The following is a 16,099-nucleotide window of genomic DNA, read 5'->3' as shown; positions in this document are numbered from 1 at the left end:
TTACAAATTAAAAAAAAAAAAATCAAATATTAGATATAAGTAAGCACAGAATCAACTTTGCGCTGCTCCAGTGATCGCATCAAGTATCAGCCAAAAAATGCACATCTATCTTGAAAAGTGGATGTTTTTGAAAGTGCTACGGCACGTTTTTCTGCCTTCCAGTGGTTTGGAGGAAAATAATATCAAAGGCGCCTTTTACTCCGGGGCACCTTTAGCCCTGTCATACCCTACAGTACATCTGATTACTGTAACAACACTACCCTGGTCAGCATTATGTGCCTAATAACAGAATTTTCATTTTTGAATGAACTGTCATTTTGATTGATACCACCTTTGGTATTGTCAATAGCAAGGCAGAAATAAGGAAAGGAGGACAAGGTGGACAAAAATCGAGACAATTAGTCAAACAAAAAGAAAGCCATTGCAAACAGGGGTGGCCTACAAAGTAAGTAAATCATTAATGAATTATAAAAACACACTGTTTTTACCAAACCCTAGAGATAATTTTTATGGTTTATCAAATGGTGCATATGAAAAACAACGAGACCAGGCTGAACATGTATATGTAGCATTTGGCTTTCAACAAAACTAGCGCAAATGAACATGTTTATATGTTTGTCTGCGAGCAGAGGTCTGTTCACACTGATGTGACAGTTTGCTCACATCAGCATAATCAAATGCATCAAACATCAGAGGCACACAGGCTGGGTAAATACCTGTCATCATACAATGCTAGATAACATTTACAGATGTAAACGCAAACTAGCACAGGAAAGGGAGAACACAGAATAGAAACTCATTCTAGCGGCCTTCCAAATGAGTATACAACTAGAAATCCGTGGTTAAGTTATATTTATAACAGTACAGTGCAAGTAATTGGGTGTGTGCAGTGCATTTTACAGAGGACTGTTCTGCGCCACATTGTTTACATTGCAAATGCACTGCACCAAATGCATTATATTGACTTTAGACCAGGTTTCAGCTGGTCAATGGAACAGTCTATTTCAGTTGCCCATTTTTGCACCCATGGTTTCGCTGGTCTGAAAACAGGGTGTGTTCATGCACATTGCTATTTTGAGGCAACTGAAATAGACTGCGCCATTGACCAACTAAAACCTTGTCTAAAGTCAATGGTGCAATATTTTTTTTTTTTTGTTATTTAAAGAGTGCGTTAGTAATATGCACCTATAGACAGGTGCACAATGTGCATACACTCTGCTTACTACACACAGAGGGACGCTGAGCAGCACACAAACATGCCAAATATGTTTTCATGTGTATTGTAATGTTTGAAGCAATAAAGTCAGTAACAAATGTCAGGTAGATTTTAAAACGAGCGGTTCATACATTCATTTGTATGACCTTACCCTCACTATATGGAGATATAAACAAAAGACAAAGAGCACGTAATTTTTAATTTTGAGGTCAATATATGTAATTTATGTAATTTGTGCAGAAGTTCTGCATGAGTTGGGGAATTCAATCCAACATTTTACAAAACATTAATTTGTCAATCACAACCTAAGAGTTTTAGCATTTAATGAGATAATGAGACATTTAATGTCAGTCTTTATAATATCTGCCAACTTTTCAAAGAACCTATGTTTTTGCAGATGTGGCTCATTTCCTGGAAGGGATACAGAAAACTATCCCTGAATCACTAAACACAAATATAAGGTAAATTTTAACCTTGCAGTGCATTAAACTGATATATAAAAGCAATTGTCACAATAGGCTATGGAATACATAAAAGACTGAATCATTGCAGGACTTGTTCTGGAATCGTGACAGTAAACATTTATAATGTAATAATTCAGAATGAGTTAAAAAAGTATACATTTGGGCCTGAACACACTCTAGTAATTATTATAGTGAAAATGTAAGAATGTTTTATTATAACGTTATTATCTTTATGCAGGGTTTGTTTGTTTTTCTCCATGAAACACAAAATGTGTTATTTTCAGAAAGTTAGTTCTGCTGTTTTCCATGTATAAAAATGTAGGCTGATTACTGACATTCAAATTCAGCTTCAGTTTTGCTTGGTTCATTATAAAAACAACGTGCAAAAATACAGAGCAAATAACACACACGGTCTTAACCTCTTTCACCTCTTTCCATCCATACTAATACATTTATCTCTCTAGTTCACCTCCCTTCACTCTAATGGGAACATGTCCCAGAAAGTCTAGGTACAACTTCTTCTAGGAAAATTCTTGCCATCATAAAATCCTATTCTAAACCTCAGACAACATACCTACAAACTTCCAGGATTAAACAGATGAAATATATTTAAGAGTTTTATTTTGAGGCATTTAGTAGCGCATTAACTGAACTTAAGATTCGTAATATTATTTTTCTTATTTATATCTTTGAAATAATTGGTACTTAATACATTTGGGTGGATACTTGAATACTTAATATTTTTCCACTATTTTCCTGTGAAATCCAAACGTAACAAATTGCCTGCTGGGCTTCTATAGCCACACAAAGTCTATGTTTAACTGTACAACACTGCATCAATTTTCTGCATATTGCCTGCCATGTGGCCAAACTATGTTTGAAGCTTCCTGAACATAAGGATGCACCAATTACGAGGACAAACACAGGATAGAAAAGCTTTTAATAGACATAGATCAACTCTGTACCATATGGTGCGTCGAGTGGTGGACTGTTTGTGAAAATGATAATTTACCTTATAGTGTTGTCCATGCGGGACACAGTCAGGAACGCAGCCAGGTTAGCAGTGTAAGACGAACACACAATCAATGTGAACAACCACCAACTGCCCATGACTATCCTCAATGCCACAGACCCCACCACTGAATCTCCACCTGTGACAGATAATACAAAAATGCTTTAGAATGTGTAAATGTACTTTTCATTTTTCCCTTTTAAATCCTTTCATAAAAGTTTTTACATAATCCGGATTTTATACTCATAAAATGGAGGCCTACCACAACAAATAGATGAGCAGACATCTAACAAAGAGTATTAAAAGATTATCGTATGGTAATTTCATCACAGACGTGCATAATCTATAAAATACAAACACACTTTCACATTATTAACCCTAGTCATCAGAATAAGTCAGAAATGGCACCATTATTAACATGCCATCATTATAGCTAATTCCTCATGTTTAAGATATGATCAGTGGAACAATTGACTGAAGTGTTAACTGCTGCAAAGGTTTTATTGTGTTTTGTACAATCTGCTGTAAATTTCATATAGTGACAAGCTACAGAAATATGAGATAGAAACAGGCCAGATTTAATAACTAGCTGTTAGGTTTAAAAAGGTTGGTAGGCAGTATGCCAGGCATTAATAGAGGGAGCCGGGGGTTTAGCATGCTAGTTGCTGAGGTAGTCATTTATTCCATTTTGTCACTTGGATGAGAACCAGCGTATCCTATGCTTTATTCAAAGGCACCTTTACACTATTTTGGTGCACTTCTCTGTATGCTCTATGCATGTATGCTGGATTTCAAATTGGATTTCAAATATATGCAGTTTATCACTCCAGTGACACAAGGGTAGGCATCGCTGATGAAAAAAAAAGTATTTTACAACTATTAAAATTTAACATGCTCCATAAAACACTACTTACAACTGATTTTAAACCTTAAAGTGATAGTTCACCAATTTACTCACCTTCATGTTGTTCCAAACTTATAGGGGCTAAAGGCACACCTTAAAGTGCTCATATGATGTGATTTCATGTTTTATTTTGTCTTTGGAGTATTTGTGCATATATGAGATCTGTCTTGGAGACACTGTGTTTTAATTGCAAAAGCTAAACTACTTTGTTTGGCCTTCCAAATGAGTACACAACTACAAATCAGGGGTTAAGTTATATTTAACACTGTTCCAGAACAGTACAACGCAAGTATCTGAGTGTGTGCAGTACATTTTACATAGGACTGTTCTGCGCCACATTGTTTACATAGCAAATGCATTGCACCAAATGCATTGCACCATTGACTTTAGACCAGGTTTCAGTTGATCAATGGCGCAGTCTATTTCAATTGCCCATTTGTGCACTCATGTGTGCGCTGGTCTGAAAATGAGGTGTGTTCAGGCACATTGTTGGCACGTTGCTATTTTGAGGCAACTGAAATAGACTGCGCCACTGACCAACTGAAACCTTGTCTAAAGTCAATGGTGCAATGGTTTTTGTTATGTAAAGAGTGCGTTAGTAATATGGCCTATAGACAGGTGCACAACGTGCATACACTCTGCTTACTACACACACAGGGACGCTCAGCAGCACAAAAACATACTAAATATTAAAAATGAAAGGATTACAATGTAAAATATTATTATTGTGTACATAAATATAAAAATGACTACATGTTGTAATGGATAGTCAATCGCTTTCATATGCGTGCTGTTTTTGAGTTTCACTTTCGCTTTCAAAAACGATTACGTTCAGCAAGGAGGGGAGAGGATGGAAAGGGGGTGGAAGGGGGGCACCGTAACTCGTTTGGGGGCATGGCCCGCGAATGCCCCCTTGGTGCTGGCCTTGCACTCTGGAGAAGCATTCAGTCTTTGTTCTTGCAAATTCAGCTTTGTAAATAGCGAATCTGCCATGATGCAAGCGCATCTGGCTCTTAAAGGGAATGGAAGATGAGACTCTGATTGGTTTAATGCATGTTACGCCCAAAACACACCCATGACTCATTAAGAGAATAGGGAAAACCCTTACAGACCATGGGTGTGCGCTTAGATTGTTAAAACAGGGCCCATGGTGTTATGTTTACGCAATGCAACGCAACGCATAAGAAGGTAACACAGTGTCTACACCGGACTCGAGGCGTGATGCGACAAAACACAGTATAACCCATTTTAATCAGTGATGCTGCCTACTTGTTTTTGACTTGCTCACAGTAATATGTCTGCAGTGGATGCAACAAATGTCTTATTTCTAATGGGTTTTATTGTTTTTGTCTTGTCGCACCAGGACACGGCATCACAACATGGTAAGGGGCCGTAACATTTCCATCAGACGTTTGAGGTATTTGGCCAATCACAAATCACTGGATAGCTGTTTAATCAGAGCACACCACACTTTTCAAAAAGATGAGCTTGGTAAAAATCAAGGCTTTCAGAAAGGAGGGGCAGAGAGGAGCAGCAATAATGTATGGTATTTGTGTTTTTTTTTTTACCTTAACCCACGTAAACACATTGCATTACACCAAATACATAAAACAATGTTTTTAAGAAACATCATATGACCCCTTTAAGGAAAATGTGCTTTTTGTGAATGATTGCATCTTTTTTAGGAACAATGATGAATTAACAGATTTTGTATGTGGCACAGTGCTTCATTCTTCATATTAAGGAACATATTAGAAGGGCAAATCAGAATTTTAGAATTACCTGAAGTTAAGTCAGGAATCTTTAGACTGGCACAGATTGGGCCTTGACATGTAATTTGCTGGCAATTACATTGTGTACTACTGTAAAAGCTACAAGCAGATTTGGTTCGGCTGTATCTTGCCTGCTTAAATAGTCTGGTTCAGTGTTCGCTGTAAGCCAGTCCTGCAGCATGCTATCAGTTACTCTGAAACCCTTCTCCTCCCCCAGCTCCACCTGTCTAAATTAGCTATGAGGATTAGGGCTGTCGCGGTTAAGGAATTTCCCTTGCGGTAATTTTGAGTGGCTCAGTAGCGCGGTATGCGGTATTACCGCCATATATATATATATAAAATTGTGTGTAGGCTGTTACAATGTAAGGTCATATTCAGAAATCAATCAAAACCGAAACCAAATCGCGTTGCTATATGAAGTGAAGTAAACAGTACTTACATAGAAACCTAGCCAGAAAGAAATGCAAATTTTGAAGAAAAATGTCAGACATACTTAGAGGCTTTGCATCTGAAATCTTCGTGTATATAACAGTTAGCGCGCACCCTCGAGTTTGACTGGACGAGAGACTTTCTGTCAATATTTCACCTGCGTGTTTTAGGCGAGCTGTCAGTCAGTGCAGTTTCATTGTTACGCCACAAGAGGGAGGCAAGAGACTATCTTTGAGTAAGTCTTTAAACCGTTCATTCAACTATACGTTCAAAAATGCTTATTTAATCAAAGAGAGACGTAATGAAACACGATGTTGAAATCATTTTATCTTTAATCGCCACTTTTAAAGGCTCAGCTGAGCAGCAGACCATCGATGACAAGACAGAGATTTCACTTTTCTTGGACATGACAAGCTAGTTTCACATACATACCTGACTCTATCTGAAAGACAGACGCAGGTAATCGCACAAGCTCAGTCGATCTCTCTCTCATTCGCTGTCTGATTAGGCTTGTTAAATGCATATCTACTGAGCCTCATAATAAAAACATTATGTTATCATTACTAACTTATTACTAATTTAATATTCAGCACATAGGCATTAAGTGAGAAGGGCGAATCCTTAGGAAAAAAGAAATATCGCGGTTGATGCGGTTGTTGCATTCCTCTGCGGTTATGCACGTCAATAGCGCGGTATTGCGATATTGCGGTTATCGCGACAGCCCTAATGAGGATATTATGTATGCTTATTTGTGCAGCAGAAGCAGTTCTGTGTATGGTAGTAGAAATCCACCATACTTGCGCTGCAGCAATAACAACATCAGCAGCAGCAGCAACAACAGCTTGTGTAGTAGATCTATTTTGCCAAGATCAAATAAATTAACAGTCATACCAATTAACATTAGTTATAAAGTAGAAAACTACTCAGAGAGTGGTCATGACTGAATTGCTGATAATATATATAATATTTTTTATGGTGCTATGATGTCACTTGGATTGAAAAGAAAAGAAAATCTACAAAAAAATTCTACATCTCCCTTTGTATTCCACAGGTTTGGAATGAGTTTGGAACGGGTGAATAAATTATAACAGGATTTTCATTTTTAGATAAACTATTCTCTGAATAAACACTGAAGAATGCTTGCATTAGCAGTTTAGATGCTTACATGTCTTAAAGGGAGTGATGTATTGACACCCCAAAATCATCAGACAGCAGCTTTATTCTTGTCATCTTTCTAAGCCCTGAGTCAAATCACCACCTGATCCCCTGGCTGCTCTTAAAAGCATACTAAGCTGATAAATCGTTTCTAAAGGTGCCTTTGAATGGACATGTGGGAGAGGAATTCATTGAAGTACCTTGTTGTACGAAAGCTCCATAGACAATCCATATAGCACTATGCAGCGAGTTAGACATGGATGAAGTGGTGTGATGGGCTCCTGGAGGATTCTGGGAGCGAAGCATCTGCATCCTGGTCAGCAGGAAGATCAGAACGCCCACCACAGGAATGGCAGCTGCGATACAGGCCCACACAGCCAAATCAAAAGGGGCAAACAAGGAAAAAATGTTGATCTTTTCCTCGGGTTTGCGATGTAGGATCCCTACAGAGTAGTCCATGTAACGCTTGCTGAAGTCCACTACGTTCTCTCGCTCTGGTGTTATAGTTATGGCAGACACTGCCAAATCAGCTCTCTGTAAAGACAAGAATAGACAAGAAAAGTAAAATTTATGCTGGGGTTGTCCTGCACCCCTGCTAAAATCAATAAAACAATTGCCATCTGGGATAAAAAATTATAGATATGTTTTTCTAAAAAACAAGTCGTAGTATCTTACTAGTATCACTTTTCATTTTCAGATAATTTATCTTGTAATGATGTTCACATATCTTAACTGAAACAAACAAACTAAAATATTTTTGTAGTAATGTCAGCATATTTGATGAAAACGAAAACAAATTAAAACAAGAGGGGGAAAAGGTCAAAGTATGACATCAACTTTATTGCTACTATGTACAAGATTTCAGCCCTGCTAAAAGGCCCAGCTTTATTTAATTTCTGGCTGATATACACAAATCAGACAAACATCTTTGACCGATTCACCTCTCACTGTTCTTTCTGCTTAATTAAGTTGAGTTCAATCTAAATATATGAACCCTCTAATACTGTCCAAGTAGAGTGCTGAGTGGTTTGAAAATTGCACTTTACAGTTCATGCCTTAACAATAACCTATTAGAACACAAGGTACTAGCCAAAATGCCGCAGCAACCAGTCACAGAATTAAAAGTTCTAGTCACACAATTATTGTTTTCTTGACTGATCATTGCTATAACTTCTAAAGTACTCATGCCCATCCCCAGAACCAACTAGCACATCAGCAACCAATACACAATATATGCCGGTGACCTTTTCAGCAGGATAATTTGAGAAAATAACAGGCAAGTATTATTTGGTTAACTTTTAATGGCTTTGGACATGTAAACACAATGTTTAGAGCACTTGCCTTGTTTATGAGTTCCCCAATCATACCATTCCAGGAGCCATTTGGCAGCTGAGAACCATATTTGCTGTCAGCCACCTGGTAGATATCGTACTTAAATCCTAGGATCTTGGCCAAGGCATCCAGGACATCAATCGAGAACCCTTTATATCTTTTCGGCTGTCCGAGGATGTTCTCTGCCACCATCACAAATGGATCCTCCTTTGAAGAGGAATATTGATTACCAAAATGTACAAATTTTAAATGGCTGGTAAAATTTGCTTCAAGACTTTCTATGGCTAACTGGAGAACCTTTCTGTTGTAGATGCTTACTGGCCTGGGAGAATGATTACAATTACATCATGAGGAATTAGCACATTAGAAGCAGAATGTTTCCACATAGTAAAGGCAAATGAAAAATACATTATGTAAATACAGCATGTCTACTGAGAATCCTTAAAAAGAGTTAGGGGAGAGCGGGGCACAACCTAACACTTTTTGAATTTCGCGGTTTATGTAAATCCACGTGGGGTTCAGAGTAAAAATTTTTATCCACGTTATTTTCACACTTGTCTAGTACAAATATATCGCTTTGTTTCATATTTACAGTGTATATGTTTTTCGTTATTTGCCTCAAAAGAAAGGAAGTGAAACGTGACAACATGCCCCGTAGGTGGGGTACATTGTAACATCTGAGGGGCACGTTGTAACACGACCATATGACAGCTTAAAATGTTATCTGATCGAATGAAAAAAATATACACAACAAACTAAAATATTTTGTCAGTAAAATACATGAGTTAACTTTTTCAAATGAAGTAATGACGTTTTTTAAAAAAATAAAAATGATCTAATTTTGGAGTTTGAAAATTAACACATTGCAACAATGCTTTGAACGGCCCTGATCGCAACACACAGCTGTACAGTAGTTCAAAACAATGTGGACAGATAGATGAAACACATTTAGACATTCAGAAGAACACTCCACTCCTCCACACACAGCTCTCATAGAACACGACACACATAAACCAGCCAAAATGCTTTACATTACTTGAAATAATAACTTCTGAACATTAAACATTGATTGTCAGCCTTTATTCACCTGTTTCTTGAGGTATCTTATCGAAATCCTTAGAAGTAAATCGTGTAAACTGCACCGCTAATGTCACAGAATAGCATAGTTTAATAACAGCGGGGAATATTGTAACACAGTGTTACATCTTTCCCCATCTGCGCGACTGGAGTTTAAAACAGGTTAGTGTCTTCTGCTGGTTTGCGAAGCATTAATAAACTATCTAAACTGATAAATAACAAATTGGAGATTAAAATAATAGCAGATTTGTCTCATTTTAAATGAATATTTAAAACTGAAATGAAAAGTTTACTTCAGCCAGAAATGTACTTTTACTATGGTAAAATAAATATTCAGCGATATCTTCAAAAGGCTTTTGAATTCTGGCGCTCTTTTTTCTCTGCATAGTGTTGCTATGGCAACTAGTAAACACCATAAATTTGGTTATGCTAGCGTGTGTGGAAATATTTAAACCACGCGTGTTACAATTAACCCCGCGTTAGTTTGTGCCCCGCTCACCCCTATATAACAATAACAATATAAAATTGAACATGTTTTGACAGTTTTAAACAGAGCTGAGAGTGCTATACTATTATTTGCGATGGTAGGCATGATCATATTAGCCAAAATAATTTGTAAGCAAACATGCAACGGCTTTGGGTTGTGTAAATCTTTCTGAATGAGGGATGCAGAGTTTGAGGGTTGCGGATTCTGTGCTCTGATAAGTACAACAATATCTATTACTTGAGCGCTGACTGTAAAAAAAAAACGTAATGGTTATTATTCACACATTTACGCATCAACACCACAAAACATACATATTTTACATGTTACAATGATAAAAGTAAGTATTACCAACAACGTTACAACTTTAACGGTAACCCCCTGCATGCCATTCTCGATGCGGCTCTCCTTTAGACTTCCATTCAGACCATGGACAGAATCCCATGTAGCCAACTGTAGGACATAAAAAACAAAACAGAAAGAGGTCAACATTAGCTTCATTTATCTGCAATCTTTCTGTCTGACTTCTGACTTGGAAGTTTACCATAAGTCATATTTTCAAGTGAAACAGGGGATTTATATGTACAAGAAATAAATCAAAATATTGGCTGGTGAAAAGTGGAAAAAATTCACTTCAACTTAAATCTTAAGAACTGTTGTTGAGTTTATTTTTTTCCAATTTGGCCACTAAAATTGTGAAAAATTTTGAAAAATGGAACCAGTCATAGTTGAAGTATTTAAATCCGTTATAACATGCATTATGATATTTATATTATTATGTGTGTGTGCAAGTATTATGAACAGCACACAAAAATATTCAGTTGTCTTGAGTGGGGGGCTAAAATGAAGATGATTAAATTAATTCCAATTATGATTTGGTTTAACACATTAACATGGCTCACATATCAAAATCAATATACACAATCCACATTGACACTGTAGGCGATTAGTTATCAATATCAATGACACTATATTTAATGACCTGATTTAGAAGACTAATCTCATTAATCATCAATTTACTCAAAGAAACAGGTGACAATGAAGTTTAATAACATCATTTAACATTGAGGACTAAGCTCATTTCAAAGTGATGAGTGTTTTTCTTTGAGGTGTTTGCATTAGCTGTAAGCACATCAAATGTGTTGCCATAGAATGTACTCAGAAGAAAAAGAACATTTGCATGCATGTATAAAGTAACAGGCATATCCCTTTAGGAGGCACAGCATTTTCTCTTCATTAATCTTCCATGAGGACAAGTACTACGCTGGTCTGGTTCCAGGTGGTGGCATTGGATCAAATTACAAAATGCATCTGATGACTGCATACTGCCATCACTTGCCTTGGGACCCAAAATTCTTCTTCTTCTTCTTCTTCTTTTTTTTTTCAACAGCATATTTTTTTTTAAGCCAATACTTGGCGTCCTTAGTCATAAGGGATTTCTTCATTACAGTATAACAGCCCTACAGCAGGGGCACAGGGGAAAGCTTGAAATGTTGAAAAATTTATGAAATCCCTCATTTTCTTTCAGAGCAATGCTCTGAACAGTCACAAAGTGAAAATAAAGACAAATGAAAGCGTCTATAACTATGTGTAGTGGTGTTGGTGGGTTGGTAGGTGCTCTGTGTGAGAACTTGCCCTAAATTTATAAATATACTGCTACAGCAAGAACATTATCTGCTTATTCTGTTTTAAATAATAGTATGAAACTCATAGTTGTTACAGATTTGCTACACTGATTACACTGGAACAAGTTTTGAAGTCCAAGTCATTTCATTTTACACTGTCACATTGTGAAAATTAGATTTTTTTTTTATTTTTTTGAGGAGGAGTATGCAAGTTTTGGGACTACCAATTCATAATATTGCATCTTGAAACCATGGACAGACTCACCATTAATTAACAATGTGTTGGAGAGAAAAGAAGTAGTATGAGTATGAGTGCCATGAGTGTTTTATACATAAACTTTGCTCATGTTTTAATAGCTAATTGGCAAACATTAAGCTATTGTAGTAATCTTATCGTTTATATTTGCCATCATAACATGTCAAAAAGACAAGAAATATCAATGAGATGAAACATATGGCGAACAACAGGACTAAAAGCGGAAAATGTGCATTTCACTACTCCCACAGTGTATGAGAGCATTTGAGAGAAGAATAGCATATTGATGTTTCCCTCTATACTGTATGGACTAAAAGGCAAAAAGTTCTAATTTTGTTGTCATTTTGTATTGTCATTTATCAAAATATGTGATCATATTCCAGAGTATATGCAGAGACAAAAACAGTGCACTCCACTAATATTGGCACACTTGGTAAATATGAGTAAAGGTAAATTTTGGATTTTTTATTCAAAGAAGTATTATTGTAAAAGTAAAACAATGGATACTGGGGGGAAACTCACATTATGAAATGTATTTTTTTTATCTAGTTCACATTGGCCACAATTATCAGCACCCAATTATTGCAACCTCTATTTTCCAAGGGAACACCTTTGAGGGGGCTTTCACCAGCGCACCCCGCGGGTCTGGCCCCGCTTCCGCCGAGGCGGAGCGGCAGCTGCACTCGTGGGGTTCGCAGCTCGATCTGCTGGAGGCTATGGAGATGGGTGAATCCCTATCTCCTTCCTCACTCGGCGGATCGAGCGATCTCCTCTTGGATGTGGAAGCCCGCACTGCGGTTTCTTCCCCCCGAGAGGAGGTCTCAGGGCTTCTTCTATCTTCCTGAACAACATCATGAGCCGCAGCAAAGCAGACTTGATGAACGCTTCCTGCGGACAAAGTCAGCACCCCCTAAACCAGTGGTTCCCAAACTTTCCCCCCCCCCCCCATTTGGTTGAGTTATAGGGGAGAGCGGGGCACAACCTAACACTTTTTGAATTTCGCGGTTTATGTAAATTCACGTGGGGTTCAGAGTACAATTTTTATCCACATTATTTTCACACATGTCTAGTACAAATATGTCACTTTGTTTCATATTTACAGTGTATACGTTTTTCATTATTTACCTCAAAAGAAAGGAAGTGACATGTGACAACATGCCCCGTAGGTGGGGTACATTGTAACATCTGAGGGGTACGTTGTAACATAACAATATGACAGCTTATAATGTTATCTGATCGAATAAAATATACACAACAAACTAAAATATTTTGTCAATAAAATACATGTATTGACTTTTTCAAATAAAGTAATGACGTTTTTTTTTTTTTTTTTTTTTAATTAAATAATCTAATTTTGGAGTTGTGACAATGAACCAACCATGCTTGGAACGGCCCTGATCGCAACACACAGCTGTACAGTAGTTCAAAACAATATTGTGGACAAATAGATTAAACACATTTAGACATTAAGAAAAACACTCCACTCCTCCACACACAGCTCTCATAGAACACCACACACATAAACCAGCCAAATGCTTTACATTTCTTGAAATAATCATTTCTGAACATTAAACATCCATTGTCAGTCTTTATTCACCTGTTTCTTGTGGTTTCTCATTAAAATCCATAAAAGTAAATAGTGTAAATTGCATCGCTAATGTCATAGAATAGCATATAATAGCGGGGCACAATGTAACACAGTGTTACAACGTTCCCCGTCTGCGCGACTGGAAAATAATACAGGTTAGTGTCTTCTGATGGTTTGCGAAGTAATAAGATATCTAAACTGATAAATAACAAATTAGAGATTAAAATAATAGCAGATTTGTCTTATTTTAAATGAATACTTAAAACTGAAATGAAAAATATACTATAATATACTAAATATACAAAAGCCAGAAATGTACTTTTACTATGGTAAAATAAACATTCAGCGATATCTTCAAAAGGCTTTTGAATTTTGGCGCACTTTTTTCTCCTCATAGTGTTGCTATGGCAACTAGTAAATACGGTAAATTTGGTTATGCTAGCATGTGTGGAAATATTTAAACCACGCGTGTTACAACTAACCCCGCGTTAGTTTGTGCCCCGCGCTACCCTATATAGGCGTTAAAATGAAAGCGCACGGGTTCACGCAGTTTGTGTGAATCTGGCGATAGATCGCGCATCCACTGACTTAGTATGTTCTGATGAAAGGGTATATATAGGCCATGCCTAAACAGACATCTTACCGGAGAAAATTTATTTGCGTCGTGCCCCCCCTTGGACGTGGTTCCCTTGGGCACTTGCCCAGTTGCCCATATGGTTAATCCGCCTATGGTCACAGCACAGTATGTGGCGCTATTGCAAACAGGAACAAGTACACATAGACATTTTTGTCGACGCGTTATTTGAGCGGACTTTGCTTTTCCATTGAGCATAAGTGGTACACGAGTGGAGCATTCATATGGGCCGTGAGAAACTCAACGGAACGCACATTCATAGAGCGGAATACCGATCAGAGCGTCACACGTTGAGCAGTGCACGCTGAATATTGCCGGGGGGCGCGACAGGTAGTTTCGGCCGTTTATCTCTTTCGAATCTCTATAAAAATAGTCTGACTGTACACTAGCCTTGCCGCGCCCCCCTTATCATAAGGTCGCGCCCCCCAGTTTGGGAACCACTGCCCTAAACGGAGCCTTCCCTTCTTCCCCGATCTTCATAAAGAACTTTCTAGATCGTGGGAGAATCCGTACTCCTACCGCCTCTTTAACCCCTCCGAAAATTATGGAAATGTGGGGGGTGCAGAGGAGTACGGTTATAAGATGATGCCACGGGTAGAACAGACGCTGGCTAGCTATCTGTCCCCCGGTTCGGCATCGTCTTTGAAGGCTCCGTTCTTGCCCACCAAGCCATTAAAAGTTACATCCAGCTTGATGGGCAAGGCGTACACGGCAGCAGGTCAGGCTGGTTCTTGCCTTCACACTATGGCAATCCTCCAAGCTTACCAAGCCGACCTGCTGAAAGAGTTGAGCGACGGCGAGGAAGTGAATGTCACAGACATGCACCGCACGGCAGATCTCGCTCTCCGCGCCACCAAGGAGACCCGTGCTGTTGGGCGGTCTATGGCAGCCCTGGTGGCCGCGGAGAGGCATCTGTGGCTGACCCTGTCCGACCTAAAAAAGAAGGACAGGGCCACGCTTCTGGATGCTCCCCTGCAGCCCACCGGCCTCTTCGGTGCCTCCGTCGACACAGTTGTCGCCAGGCACCAGGAGGCCCGTAAGCAGGCGGCGGCGTTCAGGACGTATCTTCCTCGCCGCGTTTACTCTTCTGAGGCTGCTAGATGGGAACAGCCTCAACCGTGTACGAGCTCCTCACACAGAGAGGCACAAAAGCAGAGCGTTGCCGCCCGCGCTCCTCCGGCGAAGCCTAGAGGGCGGGGCCAGCGACGCTCTAAGTCGGAGGCCTCTAAGAAGAGGCCTGACCTGAGGGTCGTCCTCCAATCTAAGAGGTCCTCGGCTAAACGGCCCTGACGGTTGTGCCACAGGGCCGATGAGGGCAGCCCCTCTCGAGGGGGTTTGCGTTGCACCACAGCTTATGGTCACCAAACCCCCTCGGGGCCCTCAGGAGATCTGTCAGCTAACCCTGCCAGTGTTACAGGGCGCGGCAATCTCCCGCGAACATCATTCTCTAGCCGTTCCGCCCGGAAACGTAGCGGACCTGGAGAGTTCGCAACCCCTACGGGGGTCCTCAGAGAAACGAATTCAGGTGCATCCTGCCAGTACGCTGTTACAGGTCACCGAATCAGTTCCTCAAATAAATCCAGAAACCAGTCTCGAGAGGCTGGTTCCCTTAGTAGAATTTCTGGAAGCGTGGAAACTACTGCCAAATATTTCTACGTGGGTCCTGCGCACTGTAGAGAAAGGTTATTGCATTCAATTCGGCGCCAAGCCGCCACCTTTCAGCGGGGTATTTCCGACTCTGGTGAACCCCGAGCAGGGTCTGGTAATGGAACAGGAAGTAGAAACTCTCCTGAGGCCATCGAGGTGGTCTCTCCACAAGACAGAGAGTCCGGGTTCTACAGCCGGTACTTCATTGTTCCCAAGAAGGATGGAGGGCTTCGGCCCATTTTAGATCTCAGGCAGTTGAACCGCTCAGTCAAGAAACTGAAGTTCAAAATGTTAACTGTCAAACATGTCGTGTCTCAAATCAGGTCCGAGGACTGGTTTGTCACGATAGATCTAAAAGATGCATACTTTCACGTCTCCATCCTTCCTCAACACAAGTTTCTCAGGTTCGCTTTCAGGGGCAAAGCTTACCAATACAGAGTGCTTCCTTTCGGCCTAGCTCTCTCACCCCGAACTTTTACAAATTGTGTGGATGCTGCTCTGGCT

General features: G+C 39.4%; 1 protein-coding gene across 2 annotated transcripts in view; it reads right to left on the bottom strand.

Annotated features, from left to right (window-relative positions):
- The window catches only part of grid1b (glutamate receptor, ionotropic, delta 1b), a 467,814-nt gene that overhangs the window by 28,001 nt on the left and 423,714 nt on the right, over positions 1-16,099 (bottom strand). For both annotated transcript variants that reach the window (XM_073828690.1, XM_073828691.1), the window contains exons 8-11: positions 10,197-10,298; positions 8,290-8,491; positions 7,153-7,482; positions 2,693-2,831 (exon numbers count right to left, since the gene is read on the bottom strand). In XM_073828690.1, coding sequence (XP_073684791.1) covers positions 2,693-2,831; positions 7,153-7,482; positions 8,290-8,491; positions 10,197-10,298 — 773 coding nt within the window. The remainder of the gene's footprint in view (positions 1-2,692; positions 2,832-7,152; positions 7,483-8,289; positions 8,492-10,196; positions 10,299-16,099) is intronic.

Source organism: Garra rufa, chromosome 22 (assembly GCF_049309525.1).
Source record: "Garra rufa chromosome 22, GarRuf1.0, whole genome shotgun sequence".
In the NCBI taxonomy this organism is placed as follows: Eukaryota; Metazoa; Chordata; class Actinopteri; order Cypriniformes; family Cyprinidae; genus Garra; species Garra rufa.
Note: the sequence above shows the minus strand (reverse complement) of the source record. Positions and strands in the feature narration are given on the sequence as shown.